The sequence below is a fragment of the Lates calcarifer genome, linkage group LG4 (genome assembly GCF_001640805.2).
Source record: "Lates calcarifer isolate ASB-BC8 linkage group LG4, TLL_Latcal_v3, whole genome shotgun sequence".
NCBI lineage: Eukaryota > Metazoa > Chordata > Actinopteri > Centropomidae > Lates > Lates calcarifer.
The window spans coordinates 17317899-17343484 of record NC_066836.1 but is presented as its reverse complement, the minus strand read 5'-3'; the positions used below and the strand labels follow the sequence as shown (position 1 = coordinate 17343484).

Here is a 25586-nt window from a genome sequence, read left to right as displayed (position 1 = left end):
ATAAGCATATTTCCCACAATGTCAAATTGTTTAAACTGTCGTAGCTACATGCACAACCCTGATCCTAACTCTAACTTACTTTTAACATTGACGAAGTTACAGTTAAAGTTACAGAGACATATTTATGTTAATTATTCAGCAGAGGGCTGTTTCTACCTCAGAGAACAGAGACATGTTGGAACCCTGAGCAGTGGAGGAGTTGGTCAGAGCGAGGGTGAGGCTGCAGTGGTAGGGACGTCCTGTCACCGACAGACGAGACTGTGAGTAAAACAGCTCCTCTCCTGAGTTCACTCTGTGGGATCCTGACCACGATAGAGTCTAACACACACACACACACACACACACACACACACACACACACACACACACACACACACACAGTTTATTTTGTCATTATGTTATCTTCATTGAATGTCTCATCAAATCATCCATTCAGTCCGTGACAGGACAAGCAGAGACCGACCAACATTTTTAACTTGATAACTATTTAGTATCATCAGTGTGTGAGGACTCACAGGCTGTGAGGGGCAGAGGCCCAGCAGCACTGTGTGCTCCAAGCGATCCCTGAGGTTGGTCTGGACTTTGGCCAGGAGTGTGTGAGAAGGACAGGGTGCAGGAGACACTTTGTCCAACCCAACATTAACCTGAAGATTGTGCATTCCCCATGGACCTTTCTAGAAACAACACAGAAACACAAACTGAGATTTTATTTTTTTAAAAGCACCTGCCATTCGCTACCATGTTTGATTTCAGTACAGAGCAGAGTACCTGATATTTCATGCCTTGCTTGACACTCCTGTTGTCCCATCTTAGCTCTGCATTTTGTGAATACGAGTTTCCCTCCTGACCCACTGACACACATCCTTTAACAGAAGACACTACTATCTGTGCACACAAACAAACACACACACACATACACACACACACACAAAGATGATCCATAAACATGGCCAACAATATCCATGAGGAGTTTTGAGACTGCAGGGGATCCACCAACCTGTTGTGTTGAGAACAGAGCACATGCCTGCCCCCTGCTGGAGTTGGTCTGCCACTGTTTGTTCAGGCTGAGGGTCACATTGACAGGGACTGCACTGTCCCATGACAGGTGGGTCTGCATGCATATAAAACAAAAACACACAGTTGAACATAAAACAAAAAAAGTAGTAATAGTAATAATAGTTTTGACAAACATTCTATTCAAGATTAAATGACCTGCTGAGACAGATAATTTTGCACTGTAAAAAGTGTGAACATCCTTAGCACCTGGTGGCTGCTGCGTTGTTCCCTCTGTGAGCTGTGTGACAGTGTGTGAAGGGACAGCTGGCTGAATGTGGAGGAGAACGGCTGTTTCAGCTCCAGCATGGTCTCGTTCGTCTCCTCTGACCGACTCCATGAGCTGAGAGCTCTGACCTTCAGATGAACAATCCACGGATCATGATCACAGAAAGCAAAACAGATGCTCACAATTGACATCTAATAAAGCTCAGGCAAAAGATGTGTTTAAAGCATTATAGCTGCATTCCTACCACTATAAAGTCACAACAACCTAGTAGTTTCCATTGTGGTTAAGATGTTGTTCGCAGATCAGGAGATATATTATGTTTTTTGTTTTTTTTTAAGGTCAAGTGTTTGTTACATTTTAAATCAGATTAGCTGGAAATGTTGTCTCTTCTTTTCAGGGTTTTCGGGGTCATGACACACTGCGTACAGTCTGACCTGCTCCATTCTCCCATGCCTCGTCCAGCCCAATGATAAACTGTCCAGTCGGCCCTGTAGGGAACGCTCCAGTGTCACCTCCAAACTAGTCCAGCGAGGGATGCAGTTGATCTGAACTACAATAAAGGTCAAGTGAGGAACATCAGCAGTCTGCGGCCAATTTTAATCTGAGGTGGTTAGTAGTACTTCACAGTCAAGAGCTGTTCACTGATCAACAGCTTCATGTTTTTTTATTTTTTAGTCCTGTTACCATCAGAGGATGTGATGGAAATGAACAAACACTGTTGTCCCAGTGATAGTTATATAGCTCTGCAGAGTTGGTCTGTAAAATTTTACCCTTCAGGGTCTGGTTCCCCATCTCCAGTGCTGGAGGAGCAGAGTATAGACCAGATATGCTGAACTCCTGATTGCCCCACACAGCTCCATGTTGAACTTGGTAACTCCAGTTCCTGGCTTCATACACTGTCCTCACCACTACAGCCCTGGGGAGTGGCTTCAACTACAAAACAGAAACCAGTCACTGAAATCACTGATCAAGGATTAGAGGAAACATACCCTAGGGTATGTTAGAGGCCCGAGTGTGTCAGTCACTTATCTTTTTTTCTTTGCTTATAGACAGTAGTACACATTGTGCTTGCAACACCAGAGTTACAGAGCAGTACTGCCAAATACCTGTGGGTACGAGTGTTTGAGCTCCAGAGCTTGTCTGTATCCGCTCTCGATGCCTGCCAGTTCCCCCAGAGCCAACAGCCTCCTCCTGCCTGACAACACCTCCACCAGTCCTGATACACCGGCCTGGGACTGGTTCAGCTGGAGACAGCGAGGAGAGGTAGTGACACTAGTTGTGACATGCCATGCCAATAAAACCGAGTGAATTTCAAATGCATATGAAAAAACACGACAAGTGTAATTCAAGGAGAGGATCAGGTGAGTGTGAACAGACTCTAAATCACACACAGGGTTTTGCGGAGCATGTCGCTTCATTCTCATTTAAACATGATTTAATAAAGGTGCCTGTGAGAATAAGAACCCACCTGTGAGCGGACATTGAGCTGAGAGGGCAGGTAGACCAACACCTTTGGGATATTCTGAACTACCTTCACCATCAGGTCCTTGCTGGACAAAAGAACATCTATCATTAAAGTGTGTGTATATGTATGTGTTTGCTTGACAGTATGGTCTGGGTGTGTGTGCGTGTGTGTACCTATGAGGCAGATGGTGTCCCTGGACAATGAGAGCGAGCGACGAGCTGAGTTCGGGGTTCACGACCATTGAACACCTCAGCTGTGACTCGGTGAGTCTTCCCCAGGCTTCAAGCTGTATCAACAGTCACAGAGGTGTTTAGCACAGAAGAGAAAAATAGTTGAAATTTTGAGTGCACACTATCCTCACCTGTAAAGCAGGACTAGTTTGTCCCTGAACAGTATGTTTAAGTGTAAGTCTGGCCTCCTTGGACCCACCATGTGCCCTCCAGCCTCCCATGTCCCCCACTGCTCGGACCCTCCAGTCTTGACAGCGAACATCTACTGAGGCGCTCCGCAGAGGACCTGCAGACAGGATAAGAGCTCTTTTGTTACAGGTTAAAGCCATGAAAATGAAATATCCCTGGGATATGGGAATTAAGTTTTTTAAAACAACTAAAAATAAGTGCTATTGTGCCATTGTGCTTTGGTAATTTATTAAGTTAAACAGTGACATCTGTCTGTCAGTCTTTGATATTGCATGTGTTTGGTCATTGCAAAACCTCATAATGAAACCAAGAGAGAAAATATGAAGCAAAAGTTGTGTGCTCCATAAAACTTTAATTTCAAAATAATTATAGTAATGTTGGTTATATGAATTTAGAATTTCTTCCATATGAAGAAGGGGGGACAATATCAAAAGTGGGTTAAAGCGAATACATATTACATCCAGCTGTTAATACAATCTGACCTTTAAACTGAGCAGTGAGTGCAGTGTCCAGACTGAATTGTGCCTCTGTTTGGTTCGAAGCCTGTGGAGAGTAGGAGAGCTGCAGGCCCAGACGTCCATCAGCCGCACTGACATTAAAGCCAGAGGTGAGCAGCTTGTATCCGTCCACAGTGAGCTGAGCCCTGGACTGAAGCTGAGAAAACACTCCCTGGATGGAACATAGACCCTTGGAGAGACACAAATAACACAAAAGTTGGCAAAAACAGAAAAATAACACAAAAAGCACAAGGACACATTTAAACCACAAGACTAAAACAGAAGACCTGAGACAATATATCACCAGTTCTATAAATAAATAATGTAAAGAACCAATGAAAATGAATATTTGATGGTTACACTGGGTGTTTTAGGCCATCATTCAGTTACCTCTATACTGAGTGGTAGTCCTCGGTCCTGCAGCCATGTGTAACTGTGTCGCATGCTTCCACTTATCTCTTTGGTCATGGGAAAACATTTCATCTTTAGTCTCAGTGCTGCCTGCTGACCTCCAAACTGGGACTGTAAGGTCAAGGCTTTCCCCTCAGCAGAACCAAGCTCTACCTGCTCACACAGTCATGGTGATGTTAATAATCAAAGAGATTGACTGTATACCTCTATTAGCTGAGCTGCTCTCCATTAATCAACTGTCAGTTCTTGATAACTGATTCAAACTGATAATTGACTGGTTTGAATTGATTTGAGTTTTTTACCTGAATGCTGTTGTTTCCAGGGATTCCCAGTTTCCTCAGATAGTTCACCGTGTGCCTGAAATGACTCTTCACTCTTACTGTTTCAGGCACCTTTGAAACTGTCATCTCATGAGTTAGCTGGAAGACATTCAGAATATTAATTGCAACAGATGTTACATAGAATTCATGATGGAAACACACACATTTTGAGAACCCGCTGATATCCTGAAATCCACACAAATGGAAACAGACTTTTCACCTCTGTCTGATTTTTTCCAGCCAGCAAAGATAAAAAATTATCAGCTGGGGTATGGTTATGAATACATATACATAATTATGGTCGTGGACTTTGTGCTTGTGTGGTTTGAAAGAGCATTTCACCAAACATCCCTTGAAAAACTGTTTGAATATGCTAATTACTGCTCTTACCTTTTGATTTCCTGCACTGCTGTTGAATATGTAAAAGTATGTGTTGTTGCCGTGACTCCCAGAATTCACGGTTACTGTGGCATTTGCGGGGAGACCTAGCTTCTTCATCAAGGGTACAGAGTGGTTTAGATGAAGGGATGCTTCATTTTTATCCTGCAACAACAACAAAGAATTAGAAACAGAAAAATTAAGGTAACATCTATGTTTCACAATTGAAATTTACATGTATTGCATTTTAAAGAAAATGAATGGACAAATCATAAATGTTTTTGTGTAATCCACACCTTTGTTTTCTTAAGAGCCAGTAAAGCCTGTAACTCTGTCTCATCTATCGCCATGGAAACCTGAGATTCAGCAAAAGTTGGGGAGACAACCAACAACCCAGATGCCTGCATCCTGTCTGGACTACCCCACTCCTAGAAACACAAACAGGTTGTGATATAATGAGACTATTTTGGATTTGATCTATTAATATTCTGTGAGTGTGACTTCAGTGTCATCTGTACCTGAACCATCGAGCAGTTGTTGTGATACACCACTGACCCCTGCAGGCCTGACTGTGACATCACAGCTCCACCGGCGCTAACGGCACACTCATCCATCTGAATGAGGGCTTCTGTGTCGTATCGCTGTTTTCCGGCCCTGCTGGTCACTCTCAGTCTGCTGTGTTCAGGTAAACCCCACAGAGCAGGAAGGTTTTGACTGAGCTCACCCTCTATACTCAGCCCTGGCCAGGGCCTTGCGTTAAGCCTCAGGAAACCCCTTTTACCTTCCAGATCAGCATCCACCGTGGCTGTCCAGATGCCCTCAGGGTCCCGCCACACTGACCCATTCAAATGGGCCTAGAGTGGATAAGAAGACTGTTTTCATTTTAACTAATAGTGGTAGCAAATACATACACTTGACAAATGTTGTAGAAGGTCAGAAAAAATGGTTGGTGAGAGTGAAGTATAAAAATGTATATGTGCACATACTGTATGTATACTGCACCCTTAAGTGTGCCTTTATGTGTATGTGTATGTTTATGTCTTTGAGCGTAATTAAAAATACCATCTTCCACATACAATGCAACAGTTTGTATCCAAACTAATGATGCTTTATCCCAAAACATGGTCCTTTGCTTTTCAGAGTTGAAATTGTTTCAACCTCTAGGGTGAAGCTTTGGTTTTAGTATGAGTTTGATGTAACTCAGATGAGGATTAATGATGTAATGTGATTGATGACCTGTTCAGACTGATTGATTGAGTAACTGTATTATCTCTCATCTTTTGTCTACATCAGAAGTTTAGTAATTGTCCACAAGTCCCCACCTTTAACATCAGGCACTTGGACTCCAGAGCCCAGAGCCACCGTGTCCTTCCTTTGGCCTCTATGACTCTGTTGGCTCTAATGTGACATGTCCCAGCTTTGATGAACAGAGTCCCGCTCTGCTCAGGGCCTCCTGTAGCCTCTATGGAGATCGTCTGCGGCAGACCTCGACTCCTCAGCCCGGGGAAGGAGTGAGCGAGGGTCCCAGTGAGATGCTGAGGCCTGCAGGACTGTGCCAGCTCCAGGATGAGGTCCTGGTTGTCTGCCCTCAAAGAGGAGGTCACCGTCAGCTGGCAGGGGGAGACTGATAGGAGACCCTGAAAAGCCAGGGACACTGGGAGGACCGTTACCTGTGGAAGACAGATGTACGAACATGGATTTCTCACTTGTAATAACTGTTATTTACATTAAGTTTTCCACTATGTAGCATTTGTGTCTATAGTGTTTGAGCTGTCATATACTTTATACATGTATATGGGTAGTTCTATAAGTTCCACAGATGTCATCATCAATGTGGATAAAAACTCCACATGCTGTATTTTTGGGGTTAATTCCAATGTTAATGCTTCCAGCTGTTGAGAAGGAGAGTTAGCTCTGTGCCAGCAAGTCAAATGAGAGAGCTGAAGATTTAGCATTGCAGCTGTATGATCTATGGTATTGCTTTGCCCTGCTGCTGGTGATAAATGAGCTGCCGCTTGACCTTCTCACAGGCTGGAAACTGAATTTCAAAGCAGGCTGTGTTAACATGGACAGGGGTGAATCGTGTAGGATATCCCAGTGCTTCTAACTGTGATGAAAGAAGTGACATTGTCTTGTCACAGTTAGAAGTAACAGCAATATTTACATCATAAACATATTAGTTTATTCAGGTTTCCATAAGCGGCATTAAACAGAACGTATTGGTTTTCTTACCTGTAGAGAAGGACAGTAGTTGGTCACATTGACAGCGTAAAAAGTCTGGTCCCCTCCTGTTTCTTTGGTCTTCTCCAGTTTACCCTTGAAATAACAGCGTCCCAGATCCAAGCCAACCTCCACACTAGGCAGATGTGCAGTTGAGACATTCAGAGTCACTGCTCCATGGGAGGGAAATCCCAGCATCTGTATTGCCTCTACAGAGTGCTGGACAGATGCTTTTAGGCTGAGGCTGGGATAACAAGATAGATACAGAGTAAGGCTGCCTTTCTGTTCGTCCTCAGTCTGGAAAAAAGTACTGAGATTTGTGGAGCAGCCAGAACGGGAGATGGAGATGTTGACTGAGGTCTGTGGGGGCAGGAGAGTCTGTAGGGAGTAAAATGAAAAAAAAAAAAAGACAGATTAGAGCTGGGATTATTCTTCACTCATTCAAAACAAATTAGATTCAAGAACTCACTATAGAAAGTTGATCAGTCCCTCGAGTCACGCTGCTAATGTCGCTAAAAAACTATGCAGAGGCTAGCATTCATTTCAACCATGGTCTTGTTACTACTGTTTTCATACAGTATTGGTATTAGTGAAGTGTATAATGTAATGGAAAGATAAGAGTCATCTCCAAGGTGAAGATGTTTCTTTTGCTTTCCTTCCGCTGGGAAACAAGTTTCTTGACATGTTTTCTTGTTTCCAGTCTAACCTTCAGTAAGACACATCGCTGCTGGACAAAAACACTCCAGCTGGTCCTCCTGTATCCTCCTCCCCTGTGTTGATTTGCCAGAAGAAGCACTGAGCATGCATCACTTTCCACCTTAAACTGGGCTTGACTAGCTGTGGTCGCCATGCTAACAGTGAGCTCCCCTGGTAAACCAGTAGAGGCCAGGTTTTGCTGAAGTATGACCCTGAAGGAGGCGGAGGGCTCCCAGGCAGCAGTCATGTCTATCTGAGCAGAGCGGGTGTTCAGAGATAATCGAGCACTTCCAGAGAGGGAGGTATCATGGAGCTGACTTGAACCCTGGATATCCACTCTGTTTGGGATGATGGACGCAAGAGAGGCCCAGTGGTGCTGCAGGGCCCAGCTGACATCAGCCTTTTGGTCCTTTAGCAGTACAGACAAGAGGCAATGGAGGGAGTCCTGCTGGTTTTCTAAATCCAGAGATCCTTTCAGTCCGTCTTTCCCTACTTGTCCATGTACAATTAAAGACGTTTTCCGTGCTACACCCCCCTCAATACGTCTTACCTGCACCCACACCAGCCTCCCCACCCCTTTACACCGCACAGACACCAACAGGCTGGAGCTGACTGAATCCCATGCTACGCTGACTTCTGCCCAGATGTGACAGCTTTCCAACCTCATCCGACCTGTCACCTCAGCTTTGTGTGTAACACTGCGGGTCCCATACTCGAGGAGCCCATGCCAGCCATACAGCCCAGGCCTCTCCAACCTCAGTCCCAAATTCAAGTCTGTTTTCCAAGGGCCAACCACCAGCCCGATCCCCAGGGCCCACCTCTGAGGCCCTGGCCGGAGCAGGAGCCTGAGGCCAGATTTTGTGGGTACGCCCAAATACGTCAACAGTAGCACCGAAGAATGAGTGAGGTTAGCTCTGAGCTCTTTCTGGCCATTGGAACTGTAACAGCCTTTAGCCTGAGCACTGAGGCTAATGTGAGTGAGCGACAGGCCATAGCAGAGCCTGTTGTGCGGTCTATAGGAGCGAAAGGCTCGTACCTCCACAGGGCGACCTGCCACATTTCCATAGCACTGGGCTGAGAGTCGGTCTGCAGTGGCGTCCCCTGTGCAGTTCATCTGTGAAAACAAAACCCCCTGTTGACAAAGTTTGTTTTTCAATGGAGAAACTGAGGGAGGAGATGGAAGAATTTATGAGGAATTACTGAACTTTAAACCGGCCACATAAAAATATTATGGTACGCCAGTATGCTAATTATAAACTAGCATATTATAAACAACACATATTTAATGTTGGAGCTGCTTCATTTGATGCTACTAATCATAGTGTGCTGTGGGTCAACTTTTTTAAAGGAATAATTTGGCATCAGGGGAAATACATTCATTCCCTTGGTTGCTGAGAGTTAGATTAAAAGATTAATATCACTCTCATGTCAGTAGAGTAAATATGAATCCACAACCAGCAGCCGCTTATCTTAGCTTAGCATAAAGAGTTGAAACAGGGGTGAACAGCTAGCATGGTTATCTAGAAAAAGGTAACAAAGTCTACCTACATTTTTGTACAGATTAAACAAACAGGATATATATGCAAAGCAAATAAGTATAAAAAATGTAGAAATTATCCTTTAACTGGTTCAGTTGTGAATGTGTCACAACTACATACAGTTCAATAAAGACCAACAAAGATAAATAAAGGCACAGTCAAACTTTCAACATGTGAAATCAACATGTGGTAATTGTGTAAAATGTACCTGTAGAGAGGTGGGTATGAGTCCCTGGAGTAGTTTCATCTGTTGCCACAGAGATACTGCCAATATAGCTGTGCTGTTTTTTGATCCAACATTGAAAACAATGTCAGCCATTCTCTCATCTTCTATGTGGAAGACCAAACCTGTATCCAGCCCCTCTGTTTCTAACTAACAGAGGGAAAAAATATAAAACAGGAGAAAGGAAATTGAGATCCCCAATAAAACAGAAAGTTGCCAAGGATAGAACAATATGTTGTCATCACAGTCTTTTACCTGGTAGTGTGCTTTGGCTTGTATTGAGCTTGATAAGCCTCTTTCCAGCAGGGCTTTGACTTGATGCTGCAGCCCTGAGAAGTATTCCCATCGTGGGATAAGATGGTCTGTCTTGCCGCCATTAAATTCAGCCTTCAGATATTCAGGTCCAGCCTGCAGCTCTGCCAGAAGTGACAGTCGACCGCCATCCTGGGCCCACTTCACCTGGGCATTACTGTTGGCAGGTACACCTGTAGCCAGAAGACAAAAGAGACTGAGAGACAGGGAGGGATAAAATGAATAAAACATAACCTGTTTTGTATAATGTAATGATTACCTGAGGCATTAAGCAGGTGGAGAGAGTGAGAGAGCTGGGTGTAGACCTCACCCCTTCCTGGATTCCCCAGTTGGTGGGTTAAGTTCAGACACAAATTCTCCTCCCCAGACCAAACACACAGCCAATCTCTGGACTTTTTTCCCATCATTCCTTCTTCATCTTCACTATCCAAAGCTTCTCTAGCATCCTCCTGATGTTTCAGCTCTATACTGTACAAGGTCTCCATTACTCTAACTCTCAGCTGTCCTGCAACACACACACATAGCATTACATGAGATTTAGACAGTTTAGACATACCACATGATATTAAGTAAAATAGATTCCCAGTATCCTGAATTCACAAGCTGTGAAATACATATTTTTGCTTTGTGTTAGATCAGAGGATATATTGTCTATTAACTTGATATGAGGCTACACCAGGCAGCTGGTGTAGGCTATATAAATAAAATTGAATTGAACTGAATTTGGTTAGCTTAGCTCAGCATAAACACTGAAAACAGCTAGCCTAGTTCTGTCCAAAAATAACTACAATCTGCCTACCAACAAATCTAAAAGCTCATTAATGAACATGTTATATCTAATTAGTTTAAACTGTACAAAAACTGCTCTCTCTGCGATAAAGCCAATTAGAGTGTTTCCAAAAATGTTAAACTGCAACTTTAAATTGCTATAATTAGCACTTTCATTTGAATTTCTACCTTCGATGAGAGTGTCAGACTGTCCCAGTGCCCCATCCAACCCCAGGGCTGGAGGAAGAATAGCAAGGTTGGCCATAGAGTGCCTTAGGTCCCCTGACACAGCCAACTGGAGAGCCTGGGTGTTTTTTAGAGATCCTTTAATCTGGGCTAGCAGGAGCTCATTCCCCTGCGTATAAGAGCCATGTAAAGACACACTGGGAGAGCAAGAGACAAGCAGAAAACAATCAGCATTGTTCATTAGATTATAAATGTGTTGAAAGTGTTAAAAAAAAACAGGTGGATACACACACCTGTCTGAGGACATGTTGGCAGCCATGTTTACGTGCAAGTCAGTGGCCATAGGCAGCAAGCTCTGGGAGAGGTTCATCCTCAGTCCCATGGCTCTGTGTTCCCTCTGGAGGGAGTGGGCCATCTGGGCACCCAGCTTCACCCTGTCCTTCCCATCAGCCTTCACGTGGACTGTGCTACTCCCTTTACCAGCCACTGTAGAAATGTCTGCAGTGGCCTTTACCTTAACGTGAAAAACAGCAAAATGATATGATACCAGATGCTAGTAAACAGACCAATATTTATGAAAAATACAGAACTTTTGAGATGATGAGAAGTAAATAATGAGAGATAATGTGATGAAACACAAAAGCAGCCCACCTCTAGAGTTTTGGGGATCTTTGATTTGAAGGGATGACTGAGAGACGAATACAGACCCACTCTATCTGATGATCCATTGACCTGTATAGAAAGCTAAGAAGAAAAACATCTTGGTATCAGAAACACTGCTGAGTAAAGAAGCAACAATTAAAACGCAGAGTTAGCTTTACTCACTTGGCACTCCTGTCGCTCTATTCTCAGTTTCCCTCTGGCCTGATAATCAAAGCCAGTGTTGTTTTTGGGGTTCCAATGTACATCTCCCTCCATTTTGGCAGAGGAGGGGAGCTGCAGCTGTGACAGCAATAACAGATGAACTGGTCTTAAGTTTGGCCTCTTTTACTGTAAACTATACTGCACAATGTTGGAGATGGACTTACATCACTTATTGCGCTGCTGACTGCAATCACCATACATCATATAAATCAGTCCTTTGCACAGTGGAGGTGTGGGATACTGAACTAGGTAGTGCTGTGTTATCAGTAAGACAATAGAGAGGCTGGTTTACCTGGAGCTGGTGGGTAAAGTTGGCTCTAACTTTTATCACTTGATGAGTTGGATTCAACTGAACTTGTCCAAAGAAAGTCAGTCTCTCTTTGCTGCCGACCCGTAACCTCCCCTGTATGTCCCTCTGTGTCTGAAGGAACAACAACATTTGATACATGAATGTTTACAGTGGTTCCCCTGAGTATCCACTTACATACATATTCACAGTAGACATATTAGATAACGCATGAGATCTTAAATTCAAATAGTTTTTATGTTGCTGTTGCTTTGTCTGTTTTGGTTCAGTGTTGAGAATTATGAAGGCCAGCAGTTTACCTGGTTGCTGGTTACAATCACACAGATTTCTGAGTCGGATGGGATAGTGTTAGAACTGAAGGGATGGACCAGTGCAGAACAAACCTGAACATAAACACATGAAAATCACTGAATACAGTAATAAATCACCGCCCCCAGTTTCTCTTTAAGCATTATGTGTTGAGTTAATAAATCAACCTGCGCTCGACTTACAAAAGGGCTCGGTGGTTGGTAGCCCAGAGTGAGGGTGTGGATGACCTCTCTGTTTCCATGGAAACCAGCTTTGGACTCCAAAATGTAGAGGCCTTTGAGGAGGTCAACGGTGAAAGTTTCCCTCAGGAGGAGGGTCTGCGGAAAGGTCTGGAAGGGCTGTCTGTGCGAGACGGTTGGTTTTAACAAGTCAGCAGTGTTCTCAATGCCATCTTTTTTTTATTGCGACATAGAATCATCACTGACTGATTCATTACAAGTAAATCAGACTGAGGCCCAGACCTGAGCTGGAGCACTGCTGTTTTCTGATACATCTTCTTGTCCTTCCTCAGCTCCTCCACAGCCCCCTCAAACTCCAGCTCTGTGGATGGACTCTTCGGTCTTGAGAAGGTCATCTTCAGGGTCACTTGCCTCTTTTTCAAATTCTTTTAAAAAGTCAGTAAAATCAAAAATGTCAAAAATTTAACAAATAACAACTAAAAAGAAACTTAACACACCAATCTGTGTCCCCGCCCACCTTGTCTGCAGTGTTCAGGGCAGCAGCCAGGCTGACATTTTGTTTGCCGTAGGTAGAGGCCATCTGCAGGGTGTGGCTGAATTTAGAGGCCTCCAGAGAGACATCTCCTCTCAGGGGAGGAGTCCACAGTGAGCTCAAGGAGCAGGAACCCTTCACACTTCGCTTCCCCACCACGCCCCACCCTGCTGCCTGTGGAGGGATGGTCAGATCTTATCTGGTATTGTTTTAATGCATAGATCAGTAGCAACAAATAAAGTTGCCATCATGTTAACAAACCAGAATTTTTCATTTTGAATGTTCAGATGAAGCAGCCTCTCCTCTACTTACTTGTAGGTAGGTGACAGCTGGCATGTAGAGCTCCAGACGGGCCTCCCTCTCCCTGCCCCTGTCCCGGTATAAACCCTCCAGGACAAGGTTACGGATGGTCAGCCACTTGCTGGCTGTCAGCTCCGATGTGAGCTGGAGCGTGTGGCGCTGGAGGTGACTCAGCTTGTGGGCGGTGTAGATGTACAGCCACGGTGTGTCCATGTTAAATGTGCCTGAGCAGTAATAAGACAGACATGATGCTGATCAGAGTCTCACTGCAGGTACAGACTCTGATCAACTGAATTATGTAAACAAAGCCTATCGGACATTAAAAGTAAATAACGTGATGATTAAAGGAATTTTAAACAGAACAAAAATGTTTTTACCCTCCCATTTCTTCTGCAGAGCATCTTTGGGAGGGCTTTTCCAGTGTAACCCGGCCACCAGCGGCATCAGGTTGTTGTAGTTGATTTTTAAGTGAGTGCTGCTCTCAGACCCAAGCTGTCTCAGGTGAGAGTGCAGAAGCTGAGTCCTGTAGTTTAAATTTTTCTCTGGTACCTGGAGACTGAACTGGAATACAATTTGATTTTATTTCAGACAAAATTTTACAATGTAAATACAAGGATAATCTCATAGTAAATAGTGTAAGTAATGTATTTATCGTTGGAGTAATTTGATCTAGAGACAACAGAGAATCATAGATCAAGGTCTCTTTCTTTTTACCTCCAGTGTGTAGCTGGTGTGATTTTGTGTGGACTGGTTTTTGAAGGACTGGCTCAGGAGGAGTGTGCGTTTGTTGTTAATCTCATCCCAGTGTTTGCCGTAGCTCACGTCCAGGGCTGATTTAATGTGGCTGGGGCTTTCCTCGTGTCTTAGCTGAATCTGAGAGGAACATTCAACACAGACAAACCACAGTGCTCACAATCATGGTAATACCCTCTGCTGCTGCTTAGTTACCAGTTTGGCCTCTTGGAAATCAGCAGCATGAGCATGCATGGATAGAACCAAACACCTGAACCTAATAAATATTACTCTGAGATTCACATTAACAGCTTCATGACTGTAGTCACCTTGTGGTTGATAGGAGCAGTGTTGGAGCAGTAGAACTCATGATCTGCCCTCATGATGTAGGTGGAGTTTGAGTCTCTCTCACTCTTCAGTCTCTGAGACGAGTAGCACTCCTGACGCAGGTGCCGAGCATCACCTGTAGAAGGGTCAAGACAATCTGATGATGGTGAAATATTTGTGAACTACATATTCTCCTTGAAAGGCGGCAGTTTAAACTGTAGTGTGCCATCAGAGCTTTACACAACTTGTTTTTATCTCCTACCTCTCAGACCATATTTGAGCCTGAGCGCGGAGCTCCACAGCGAGCCCTTCTGCTCCATCAGTCCCAGCATCCTGCTGCCGAAAACACCGGGTAGCAGGAGCTCCGCCTCCACAGAGTACTGCCTGCTGCTGCTGTCACGCCTGTGCTCCAGGGCCACTGAAGACAGGTGTCACTTATATGTCTACTGCTACATACAATGTCAGTGTCAATGCTAACACTAAATGTGGGTATGACGTCTAGAGCAAAGTTACAAGTAATATCTAAATGTTGAGAATAAAAAAATGGGTTTAAGAGATGATTTAAAAAGTAAAATATAGTTCAATACCTGACAGTGATGCAGTTTCTCTGAACACATTCTTCACAGTGGCAGAGAAGCTGGTCTTCCTGCCCTGTCCACGAGTAACATTAGCAGAGAGAATCATGGGATGTCCACCAGCAGCCATCTTGGCTTCAAGGTGGTAGCGTGTCCTCTGCTCTGACAGGAGGGTCTGAGTGTCAACCAAACCCTGTAGTGGACAATGTAATTATAACTGGGAAATGATCTTAAGATTAAATCCACCTAACACAAAACTTACTAAGTCATGTTCATGCACTTACCATGATATAATAATGAACACCGTCAATCGTTAACTCCAGCTTTCCCGACTTTACACTCCTCTCTTGTTCAAGTTGTCCTGAGAAAACAACACATTTTCAGCATTAAACTCTTACAGAAGGTGGTATTTTTGTTGTGGTGTTCCTGTGGGACAAACCTTGTATGTGGATGGTCTTCAGAGGATGCGTGATCCTCAGCAGCAGTCTGTGAGGATTGAAGGCCAAGTCCAGAGACATGTCCCTGGGGATGGAGGACTGAGGAGTGGCCAGGAGGAGGTGGATGGAGGCCTCTCTGGGAAGCCAGGTGCCTCTCTGAAACACAAGGGGTGACAGCCCTTTAAGCCCTCGAAGAGCTTTTCAATCATGTTATTCTCATAAAGTTCTCACACATGAAATACACAGATGTCTCTCGGAGTAAAATGAAAATCCACTGGTATATCTTCATATTTCTTTGCACCTGAGGGAGCAGTGAGTAGGCAGCCTCCAGTAGGTAGTAATGGAGTCCTCTGTCCAGCTTCAGCATCCTGAGAGAAAGATGGATGGGTCCAGCCGGGGGTAGTGACATCCCTGCAGCAGGTAATGGATAAGATGCATTGGAGCACAGCTGCCAGCCGACCATCTTGGACCCTGCAAAGAAGCAGAGAGCAGTTTTTGGTAAAGACAAAAATATATATTACACTGTGGCTAAATATGGAGCTGGCAGCCAACAACAGCTAATAATAACAATGCAGCAAAACAAATGTTAACTACCACCACATTTGGAAAGACAGAACATATGCAGTAATGTAATAATTGCAGGAATATATGAGCCTGATACAGACTCAGACTCATATATTCCATGACTTTAAAAGGCCAGTTACTAGTCTGACAAATTATGGTATGTTGTATAGTATGCTCTGAAATATTACGTCAATATCAAAGTAAATATTTCTCTTTATCATATAGATGTCATTAACTGTGTAAGAGGACTTACAAGTCTTTGGTGTGCAGGTGGTCTTCTGGACTCGACTCTTTGGCCCCTTTATCTCCTCTCTGTGGTCTCCACTGAGCTGAAACACTCTGGAGCTGGTGAACACAAAAATTACACACGCTCTTTACAATGCCATTATTCAAAACACATCTCGAATATGCAACATTATAAACACTCAAATAACAGACATGCTTTGTGTCTGTTAGGTCAGTGTAATAAGTTTAGGGTAGTATTTGATTTAACTGATTTAAGTCCTTTCACTTACCTGAGAGAGATGATGTCCATGACGTCCTCAGGTGTGTTCAGTGTGACCCTGACATCCCGGCCTTCCTGCAGCTGAACACTGCCGTCCAGACTGGTGGAGCTCCTCAGCTCGGAGACCCAGTCCACCGCAGCCTGACCAAGGGCACCGTCAACCCCCATCCTGGCTGACAGCCCCACATATGCACTGAGAACACAGACACCAGTTACACACAGTTTGTAACCAAATGCTGTAGCTCTTGTTACATGTGGTAATGTGGAAGTACTTGGGTTTGATGTATCCGGTCAGGGAAAAGTGAGAGGTATCCCTGTAGTTGACGTTGCCCTTCAGATGCAGTGAAACGAGGGAGGTCATGTTGATTCCCAGTTTGACGGGCAAACCAGACAGTGACGGTAAAAGCAGCTCCTCTGTCATCAGCACGGCCCTGTGGTTCAGCTGAACCTCATGACCCTGGAGGACAAAGAGGAAGGAAGGGAGAGTGACAAAGAAAAAACAAGTGTGTATGAAAATAAGAGACAGAGTTTAGAGACTGTGACGACAAACCTTGAGCAGTTTGACAGCCAGTCCTGCCGCGCTCAGTGACAGCTGGTTGATTTGATTGTGGAGATCTTCACATGTAAACACACTGAGCTCATTCCCAAACACCTTCACACCAGCCCAGCACTTAGGCCTGTTCTCCTCTGACCTCCTTCTCCCAAACAACTGGAACAGACGAGTGGTACAGACTTATTATCACACAATTACATTTTCTCACTGCAAAACTAGATTTTACATACATGAACAGTAATCTTAAACTCTTGATAATTTATATATTTATTCATATTCAGGTTTATGAGTAACTGGTGGAAGGTACGTGTACTGTTGGTTTCAGCTTCTCAAATGTGCGACTTTGCTGCTGTCTTTCATCAGTGGAAACTAAATATCTTTGGGTTTGGTCAAACAGAAAAAGCAATTTGAAGATTCACTTTGTGCTATATATTAATAATCAGAATAAGTTGTAGCCCTAAGCTAGGCATTTACTTCAACTATATCAGTAGTTTACATATGCAAGTCGAGATAACAATACTGACAAAAACATCTAAACTGCAGTGTAAATGGTTACAGTTGCAGTGAGGACACCTCCCAACTTGCTGCACAACAGTACTGGTCTTTGTCTGCTTGTATCCCTCATGATCAAGCTTACATGTTAAACCTGCTGCTCTAACTACTCCACTTAGATAACAGCCCAGAGGACATGACTGTCTTACAACCACCACAGTGACCTCACCATGGCCCTGGCCTGGTTCAGATAACTGCTGGTGCTGGATAAGCACTTTTCTTTTTCTCCTTTGTTGCTGTCATCTGTTTTTCTTCTTGTCCTCTTTGTCTCATGTTTTTGATTGTGAGCGGCTGACTCTCCGTCAGAGTTGTGAGTCTGGTGACTGAAAATATTCTTTAAAAGTGGTTCGGCATTTTCTACGTGAAAGTCCACCTGAGTTGGGAAACACAGTGCATGCATTTAACATCATTTTGACATATTATATCCAAATAAACTCTGTTCTCGTTAAAAGAACTGAAAGGACATAAAACTCACTTCCATAAGGTTGTGGGCTCTACCATGAAAATACACTGTGAGGTTGGCAGTGGCAGATCTTGGTAGAAATGATTTGGGAGAGAAAATCAAAGATGTTTCCAGATTTGTGATTCCCATGCCTGAGAAAAACATAAGAGCAGAAACTTGCATCATTAAGCTCTACTGTAATTAGTCGTATTCCAAATAATTCTGTTATTAGGTGTGCATATGCATGTTAGTGTCCAGTTTTATGATTATGTAAAATTGCTATTTTGCTTGATTTGAATCCAGGAGAGTGTGTCTATCATTACCTGAAGCAACAGTGTGGTCTGAATAGGAGGAGTATTTTAAAAATTCGGCTTCAAAGTCTCGGCTGATTATGTCATCAGGCAGAGACTCGACTAGGGCCTGCTTCATGGGGTCCTCGCTCCTCAGGACATTGGTCAGGTGACTCCACACAAATGAGCCCACTAGAGAAACAGAAGTGCTAAAGCTCATAATGTCAAAGAGATAGAAAAGATCTGAGGAGGAATCCTCTTTGCCTTTTTTGGCTTACTATTAATTACACTTAAATGAGGTGAAACTATAAGACCGCCTGTTTCAATAATCACTATCAATAACTCAAGAGACTCCAATTTAAATTCAATAAATATAAATTCAATTTATATTACAATACTATCTATGATTGTCTCAAAATTACCAATTCATTCAGCCTCAAGTTTGCAATCGAAATAATCTGAGATAATTCCTCCTTCATTAAGTGTTTACATTACTTCCACCCAGTTCAGTATCCTCTCATTGCCACTGCTGGGAGAAGCTGTTATGGACATCCCCTCTACAAACCACAGCGGTTTAAATCAGACCTTGGCTGGAGGTCTCGTTCCTCAGCGTCATCTTCACTACTTCGAACACGTTGTGGTCGGGGCAGCGCATGAGCTGCTGGTATGCAGCGATTCTGACCTCAGGATCCTCCTGGGAGGAGCGGTACAGCTGCAATAGCACAGACCTCTGAAGGAAGGAAACTGCTGTCAGTCACCGGTGTCGGACCCTTGCTCACCTCCTCACCTCCACCTCAACTCATCATGAATCAATTACAATGTCATTTACACATTGAGCTTTTGTGATATGAAGAGTTAACTACATGACATTTATTTTTGAGTCATTTATCTAGTAATGTACTTGACATTTCCTGATGTTGCTGTTGCAAATTATTATTTCACTACCGACAAAGATAGTGGCATCAGTATTAACTCACATCAGCTGAGCAGGGAAAGCGTCTGAAGGCTTGGATAGCAGCAAGTCTCAGCTCAAGTGCTGCTGAGTGGGCGAGCACACAGCGATTTAGCAGAGGAGTGAAGACTGGAGCAGACAGACCAGTGTTCCCCACTGCTTTCAGTGCATAAAAAACCTGCCAGGCGACAATGTTTCTGTCAGTTTTTTGTATAAAACATCCACGTTTAGCCAGACTCAGTGTCAGCACTTTACGTCTCTCACTCGAGTGGGTTCCTCTCCCTCGCAGCCGTCCCTCAGAGTTTTTTGTAGTGTCTGCATAAAGGTCTGTACATGAGGAAGATCACTGCATGGGGTTTGGGACCTCTGGCACAGCTGATAGACCAAAGACGATCCAGCCAACAAGGCCTTGGACCGCATCTCTGGGACTTCGAGCAAGGCCTACAGAGACAGGAGCAATGCAGTACACTCAGCACACAATGTTGCGTTGATGCAGCAGCTACTTATCTTACAGATTTCAATTAGAGGTCTCTGCCGAAACCAATCTGAATACTATATCTCATGAGTATGATGCTGGATGTAGGTCATCTGTAATGTCACCCAGATGTTCCTACATTGATGGAGTCGATGATCTGTGTGGATGGATGTGGGATGAGGGCTATGGTGGTGAGGAAGGAGTGAGCCTGATCCTCTTCCACCTCTTTGTTCCTCATCAGGTCAGTCAGTAGTACGATACAGCTTTCAGACCCACACGCTGGTAATGCATCTAACAACGGCTGCCTGTCCAAACAGTTCATCAGCATCAGTATCAGTCTCTGCTGTAGATAATATAAAGCTATGATATACAAGAAATTATCCATGTTCACTGTATTTTGCAGAAGTGTTCACTGAATACTGTATTTAGCAGAAATCATTCTCACATTGACTCATCAATCACAGGTGTCACGTTAAAGCAATAGTTTGACATATTGGGAAACAAAACTGAGAGTTAAATGAGGAAATTGATACCACTACCACTGACTCAGCAATAAATATGAATCTACAGCCAGCAGTCAGTTAGATTAGCTTAGCACTAACAGACTTATAATACTGGACACTGGACAAACAGCTGGCCTGACTCTGTGACTCTGTCCAAAGGTAACAAAATCTGTCTATCAGCACCTCTAAAGCTCAATAATTAACACATAATATCTTCTATCTGTTTAACCCATTCAAAAACCAAGGTGCAAAAACAGTATGTTGTGATTTTACAAGCTAAGTTATCTTAGTTAAATTAGCCATTTAACTATTTATAACTCAGACTGTGTAACATAGTCTTTCAGTTATTACTGTGAAAACTGATTTCCTTGTACTTGGGAAAGACATTTACTGCTTTCATTTACTTTTGAATTACTTTTTCAAAATGTATGTTTAACTCAAAAACTGAAAACACGGGAACAGGCTGTGTATGTCCCATGGTGTGAAAAATAATGTGCCTAATGCTAAAGCAGTTTGTTTAATTTTGTTTGTTTTGTTTTTTTTTTAATTATTTTTTTTTCAAAATGCTGTTCTTCATCTTAACACTGACTCTAATCCATTTAATTATGCCAGTAACCCATGTAGTTAACCATAACACACAATATGAGAAACTGTCACAGCTAACTGGAATATGGGCATTGTTAATTACTTATTATTATTACACCCATGTTTGTCAAAATGTCTTTTGTGATAAATGTGTATTTGCTATATTCAGTGGTAGATAATACAAAGGACTAAGGAGGGGACACTGTCTTGCTCTGGCATGTCGGGTCATCTGTGTCTCTGATGAAGTTGGCTACTGTCCCACACAGACTGCCCTTTGTTTGCTTGTTGACTTGGCCAGAAGCTGTGTATTTTTCTCATTATAGCCCATAAACAAGAGTCCTTTCAGCATTAAGTCGGTTTCCTGGTTGCTAAGCACAAGCTGTTTCATTATACTTATAATGCAGAGTGTGTAAAAGTGTAACTGAAACAGCCATGTTGGAGGCACATTGATATACGATGAAGGACCAGCCAAAAGACACTCCATTATAAAACAGTAAGGAAATACTCACCAGTCATTGCGGCACTTGAAAGACGCTTCTTGCCAAAGTGTCTTGAGTTGAGAGAGAGTCAGATCTCTCAGTTGGAAAGCCAGTTGAAGGAACTCTTGTGATACCTAAGGGCAAATGAAATGCACACATCTATGGTGTTGGTATAAAACAGATGTAATTTACACTCAAGTCTTTCAAAAACATCTGCAGAGCTGTGAACATACGTTTTCATCCCATCAGTCACCTGATCCCCAAACAGTAATTATATCACAGAGTTTCTCAGCCTCTGGCTCTGTGGGCCTCTTTTAAACACCTCCCATGTAAATAGACTATGATGAAGGTTGCCAGATTGGGTTTGACTAACCTCCTGTGTATGGGAGACATTAAAATCATTGGCTCATACATGGCAAAGCCTCAGGGGAAGTCAAACTATGACTTACAAACACAAACAAGCTAACAGTGGTCTGGCAGTGTACTGGGATACTTAAAAGTGATTCATATCCGATGCTGAAGGAGCAGCAGTACCTGAAGTGTAAGTCAGGTGAACTGAAACAAACAATGAGTATCCATTACAGATAAACACAGTTAAAAACTGACTGGAACCTCCTGGCCTACCAGTTGTGGGTCTGATGTGAGGCTACATAACTTCCTGACAGTCTGACTGGCTTGCTGTGGTGTTGATGTCCTGGATTTTCCTGGCCGTGCAGCTCCCTCCTCCTCAAACTGCAGGTCTGTTAGCACACCGTGACTTAAAGACTCTACAGGAGCAGTGAGGGGAACAGGCATCAGGATTCATTCAGTTTAGGTTAACTGAGAAATGCAACATAATTTTATAGTCCCAGAGAGGAAATAGTTCTTGACCTGCTCTTGGAGGAGTCCCTGGCTGGGCTCTGAGCAGGAGCAGCGTGGACACAGTTTGGGTTTTCACTGAACCTGCAGTCCTGGACCATGTTGCCATGGAAACAGCTTCTGTACAGTTGACCTCCTCCATCACTGTAGATCCACGGCGCTGAACACAGTGTAGTTCTGTCTGCACTGACTGGCAAAAGGTCAAGAAACAAACCATTTATTCTATAAGTGTGAATCAAATGTAACTGTTATTGTGGTGTAAAATAGTGGTGTAAAAAGGATATCCTCTTATTCAGTGGCACAGAAATCTCAAGTGACAATAAGCACCAACACCCTTTATCAACTTCCACTTTTCTAGAATTTAGGTAGCAAAAAGAAAAAAGGCGTCTACAAGCACAATCTAGAATATCGAGGGCCAAAGCTGGGATTAAATTTTTTTTAACTAATTAATTTTTTTTGTTTTTGTTTATTCTTATATATATATATTTTTAATTATAGTCTAGATGTCTGTTTCTGTTTTTGGTTTTATTTATTTGACCTAAAGTTAGTCATATTTAAATACAATGACTACTGGAATCCGCCGACAACATAATCATTGTGTGTATGTTTTTAATTGTTGAAAGTATACGCTCCTCTTCCCAGGAAAAAGTCCAAGACCTCAGTTTCCTCAATGGCAGCCATGTTTCCATTTATTTTGAACCTACATAAGGATAAACTCACTGTATCTTCAGTTAAAGCTACTGAATGAGGCCAGAAGTTTGCCAGCCTTGACTCTTGGCACTGTTTTAGGTTCCTGGTCTTCAGCAGCAGTGGTCCTCTCCTTTCATACCTGCTGGTGCACGTCCCGTACACATCCGTCTGAAACAGTCAGATAATCACACTATAATACACAATATTATGACATGATGATTTTAATAACAATTATTGTTAACAGTTTGAGTGGATGTGGTATTTGTTTGGAGAAGAAGTAGTTGTTGCAGTTGTTTTATTCTGAAGTCTATAAAAGACTCTGTTTCTGCACAGATTTATGGGAAAAATGTCCTCACATAAAAAATGGGCATGTACTACACTGGCCCTGATCAACACTCACCTCATTTTCTAATTCCTGTTTGGCAGCCATGCGGGAGGTCTGGAGCATGCTCAGTAGAGCCCTTTTAATGTTGAGGGCCCACACCTGCTCCCCCTCCTGGAGACAAAGGGCCGTGACCTTTCCCCCCTGGAGGGAGAACTTGAGGCGCGTTCTCTCCAGTGACTCCCTGGGAAACAAAAACACCAGATGAGCCCCCTGAGACCCGACAACACAGACAAGTGGAGCGTCTGAACAGAGTATCACATTCATAGGAAAAACAGTTGTAGCATTCCAAAATGATCTGGACTTTCACTGTGAACGCCGCAGAGAGACACCACATGTGCAAAGGAACTGGGTGGATGGGTAAATCCTGCATTCACAAGCCTTTATAAAAACACACCAAATTGCATGAAATCTATTGTATAGTACCTCAGGCTTTTTAAGCGCTGCACAGAGTGCTCCTTCTGAGAGGAGAGCCGCTTTATCTGAGGATTCCTAATCTGTTGGACAAACATGTACATGACAAACATGAAACCACATCAGCATGAACTTTCTGCTGTATTCTACAATTACTTTTAATAAAGCTGACCTGCATTACTAGGTGACACTTGGAGACCACATCGATATCAACCACACAGTCCAAAGCCAGTCCATTCCTGCCAGCACTGGAGCCGTGAAGGGTGGTGGTAATTGTTGTGCTATACCTGTAAGTGTATCTCACCCCTCTCTGAAAGGACAAATCAGGGGTAGGAAGACCTGTGGACATGAAATAATAGAATCAATGATCTAGATTCCTGTCATTTAAATGTATACAAATCATTTGCTAATTACGGGTAAAAACAAAAAAAACACACATTATGGATGTATTTGCCAATGACCATGCATCACATTTGATGTGCACTACACAGAGCAACAAACTGAAATTCTCACCAGCACAACTTGAATCACAGAGATTTGGTTCCACCTGAAAGCAGTCACCTACTGCACAGAGAGTCAGGGACAAAAATCAAAAGACATGCTGCCAAAAAAAATATAACCTTTCTAAAGACAGCTTGTCAAACTGCTACACTTCTATAACACTTGGCAGTCATGTCATCATGCCACAAGTCTCTGTTTTCAATTGAAAATTAGATGACACACCAAGAATAAACATAACTCACAACAAAAGCCATAAAACTCACCATGTAGCAGGAGGAAAATCAATGTGACATGTAGACAGTGAAGCCATAATAAGGACACAGCCATAGCAACCCCAAGTCACTGCAGGTCTGGCTGCCTCCAAGCCTCCACATGTAAGTGAGATGAAAACCAAGCACTGTTCGCAGCCACTGAATGACCACACTTGTACGTGGGCTTCCACAGTGACCCATACCGCTCACAGCAACCAATCAGGAAATACCTTCCAAGCTGGAGCTACAAACATCCACTGAGCCAATCACTTGACACAGCACTGGGTCTCAGAAAAAAAGGTAAAAAAAAAAAAAAAAAAAAGGAAAGGAAAAAAAAAGAGGTTTTCTTACACTCCCATTGACTTGGATAGACATGAGACATGAGCCATATATGGAGAGAAAATTTTGTTTATTACAGGAAAATTAAACAGTTTGAAAACTGAATCCAGACTAAAACATAGCTACATAGGACAGGTGGGGTGATAATGACCTAAGTATAAACTGAGGGACAACAAGACCACCTTTCAATACAGTACAAAAAAACCCCAACAAAAACAGCACAACTAAACAAAGCCTGTAATAATTACCCATGTGTTTATGCTTTGGTGCCCCTCCTACTATGATGAAATGGATTTGTTTGGAGATGACTTGAGGATGCACACACTGCCAATATGACCATAATCAATAAACCACACAACCAATGTGGGTTCTGATCTCTTAAAAGCTGATTCATAGACTTTTCTACAAACAACTACACTTGTGAGAAGCAAGCACAAGAGAAGAGAGACATCTAGCGTCTGTGTCCTTGGGATAAAAACATATGAAAAAGTACACATTTGGGGGGCTACGAAGGCCATTTATAGAACTATTTAGACCCCATCTGTGAACAGAAAAGCCCTCCACCGCCCAGCCACGTTATCCTGCCGTTGACTAAATTATCCCACACGCTTTATCCCAACCTCCTTCCCCCATCATTACCCAGCCCAGGCTTGCCTGCCACCTACTTTCCACGATGTACCCGCCGCCGCGGTCCACGCCCGTGCTTCCGACGTCAGTCACTGCGCGCTGTTGGCTAACGCTGCGTTCAAACACATAATAAAGTAGTATTTAAGAACTCTCATTGTAAAATACCACTAGCCCAACTTTCAGGTCGTTAGATGGTGGTGGTAGTGTAGTTTGTTAAATGGATTATGTTAAATGTGTTTTGGTATGCTGTTTTAGTATGTTAAAATGCTTGTAATTTTGAGGTATTAGATAAAATACAGTTAAATGGCACAACTTGATAATAGATTTACTCATCTGGGCTTGATATT

At 43.1% G+C, this 25586-nt stretch overlaps 1 protein-coding gene across 1 annotated transcript in view; it reads right to left on the bottom strand.

Moving 5' to 3' along the window:
- Positions 1–23855, bottom strand: part of LOC108883749 (uncharacterized) — a 29877-nt gene extending 6022 nt beyond the window's left edge. The window contains exons 1-59 of the mRNA XM_018677215.2: positions 23694–23855; positions 23534–23604; positions 23126–23291; positions 22756–22893; positions 22048–22225; positions 21802–21944; positions 21208–21311; positions 19750–19915; positions 19400–19576; positions 19161–19313; positions 18769–18913; positions 18217–18375; positions 17927–18045; positions 17621–17824; positions 16897–17055; positions 16619–16803; positions 16357–16539; positions 16095–16186; positions 15579–15748; positions 15280–15433; positions 15125–15201; positions 14853–15033; positions 14528–14683; positions 14268–14401; positions 13921–14079; positions 13584–13767; positions 13219–13430; positions 12892–13080; positions 12657–12799; positions 12378–12537; positions 12186–12269; positions 11872–12000; positions 11541–11657; positions 11367–11459; positions 11009–11229; positions 10719–10912; positions 10021–10266; positions 9705–9934; positions 9435–9599; positions 8725–8802; positions 7005–7370; positions 6095–6442; positions 5291–5626; positions 5069–5200; positions 4785–4937; positions 4377–4493; positions 4054–4227; positions 3649–3853; positions 3109–3263; positions 2921–3033; positions 2751–2832; positions 2389–2526; positions 2053–2215; positions 1717–1832; positions 1264–1410; positions 998–1111; positions 769–885; positions 516–674; positions 157–318 (exon numbers count right to left, since the gene is read on the bottom strand). Coding sequence (XP_018532731.2) covers positions 157–318; positions 516–674; positions 769–885; positions 998–1111; positions 1264–1410; positions 1717–1832; positions 2053–2215; positions 2389–2526; positions 2751–2832; positions 2921–3033; positions 3109–3263; positions 3649–3853; positions 4054–4227; positions 4377–4493; positions 4785–4937; positions 5069–5200; positions 5291–5626; positions 6095–6442; positions 7005–7370; positions 8725–8802; positions 9435–9599; positions 9705–9934; positions 10021–10266; positions 10719–10912; positions 11009–11229; positions 11367–11459; positions 11541–11657; positions 11872–12000; positions 12186–12269; positions 12378–12537; positions 12657–12799; positions 12892–13080; positions 13219–13430; positions 13584–13767; positions 13921–14079; positions 14268–14401; positions 14528–14683; positions 14853–15033; positions 15125–15201; positions 15280–15433; positions 15579–15748; positions 16095–16186; positions 16357–16539; positions 16619–16803; positions 16897–17055; positions 17621–17824; positions 17927–18045; positions 18217–18375; positions 18769–18913; positions 19161–19313; positions 19400–19576; positions 19750–19915; positions 21208–21311; positions 21802–21944; positions 22048–22225; positions 22756–22893; positions 23126–23291; positions 23534–23604; positions 23694–23699 — 9321 coding nt within the window. The 5' untranslated portion in view covers positions 23700–23855. The remainder of the gene's footprint in view (positions 1–156; positions 319–515; positions 675–768; positions 886–997; positions 1112–1263; positions 1411–1716; positions 1833–2052; positions 2216–2388; positions 2527–2750; positions 2833–2920; positions 3034–3108; positions 3264–3648; positions 3854–4053; positions 4228–4376; positions 4494–4784; positions 4938–5068; positions 5201–5290; positions 5627–6094; positions 6443–7004; positions 7371–8724; positions 8803–9434; positions 9600–9704; positions 9935–10020; positions 10267–10718; positions 10913–11008; positions 11230–11366; positions 11460–11540; positions 11658–11871; positions 12001–12185; positions 12270–12377; positions 12538–12656; positions 12800–12891; positions 13081–13218; positions 13431–13583; positions 13768–13920; positions 14080–14267; positions 14402–14527; positions 14684–14852; positions 15034–15124; positions 15202–15279; positions 15434–15578; positions 15749–16094; positions 16187–16356; positions 16540–16618; positions 16804–16896; positions 17056–17620; positions 17825–17926; positions 18046–18216; positions 18376–18768; positions 18914–19160; positions 19314–19399; positions 19577–19749; positions 19916–21207; positions 21312–21801; positions 21945–22047; positions 22226–22755; positions 22894–23125; positions 23292–23533; positions 23605–23693) is intronic.
- Between the last annotated feature and the right edge of the window lie 1731 nt (positions 23856–25586).